Below are 899 nucleotides of genomic sequence, written 5' to 3' on the forward strand. Positions count from 1 at the left end.
AGAGCACAAGCCTCCGTACCTACGTCCCTTGGCTAAAGCTGTCTGTGGTCCAGGGAATTCCTGAGGCAGGAAAGGGACTTTGCGTTTAATATTTCTAGGTGGATTTTTCTCCTAGGAAGTGACTAATCACCTCCTGAGGCCGAAGCTACATCCTTCTCTTTGCTCTGAGCTTGCCACCTCTGGGTCCGCTGCCTGCTCCCTTCTGATACCAGAACAGCCAGCGACCCTAGTTAGTTTTTCCAGACCTGGGCTGTGTCCCCTTTAGTCCATGCCTTCTCAGCCTGAAAGCTCTGACCTATTTAAGTGCCCCTATTTCAGACCTTTCATCACCTTCCCTCTCAGCCGTGGCTGAGGGCAGCTGCCAACCTGGAGCCTGTCCCCGACATGTAGATAAGGTTGTTTTTCCTGATGTGCAATGCCAGAGGAGAGAAGGGAGCCCGCCTCCAGTGAGCATCCCTTACCTCCAGGGTGGTGTTGGGGTAGAAGGAGCAGTTGCCGCAGAAGTCCTTGCTGTGGGTGAAGCGGATGGCCGACTCCACGTAGGGGAAGTGGAGGAAGCTGTAGGGCAGCTGGATGTGGAAAGCCAGGCGGCCGCACCTGCGGGGAGAAGCGATGGCCCAGCTTGAGGCTGGGGAGGTCTGGGGTCCCCTCGGCCCAGACGTGGGGGAAGCTTTTGGAAGCCCACCAACGCTCTGTAACCCCTCAGGAAAGCCTCAGCTGAGATGGGGGACGCTTACCGGTCGTAGACGAGGAAGTCATCCTTGTCACCCCCCAGGACCTGCCAGATGTCGGGATCCTCCGGCTCCGGCTGGAGGACGGGGATGCCCGGCGGTGCCTGGCGCTCCAGCTCCTGGAACATGGCGCGGGAGAGCGGTGCCTTCTCGTTGATGATCATGTAG

At 58.4% G+C, this 899-nt stretch overlaps 1 protein-coding gene across 1 annotated transcript in view; it reads right to left on the reverse strand.

The window, feature by feature from the left end:
- LOC104164085 (selenoprotein Pb-like) overlaps positions 1 to 895 on the reverse strand; it is a gene marked incomplete at its 5' end in the record, with an annotated part of 1,394 nt that extends 499 nt beyond the window's left edge. The window contains 2 exons of the mRNA XM_009703314.1: positions 462 to 597; positions 738 to 895. Coding sequence (XP_009701616.1) covers positions 462 to 597; positions 738 to 895 — 294 coding nt within the window. The remainder of the gene's footprint in view (positions 1 to 461; positions 598 to 737) is intronic.
- Between the last annotated feature and the right edge of the window lie 4 nt (positions 896 to 899).

The sequence above is a fragment of the Cariama cristata genome, unplaced genomic scaffold, assembly GCF_000690535.1.
Source record: "Cariama cristata isolate BGI_N322 unplaced genomic scaffold, ASM69053v1 scaffold29880, whole genome shotgun sequence".
NCBI lineage: Eukaryota > Metazoa > Chordata > Aves > Cariamiformes > Cariamidae > Cariama > Cariama cristata.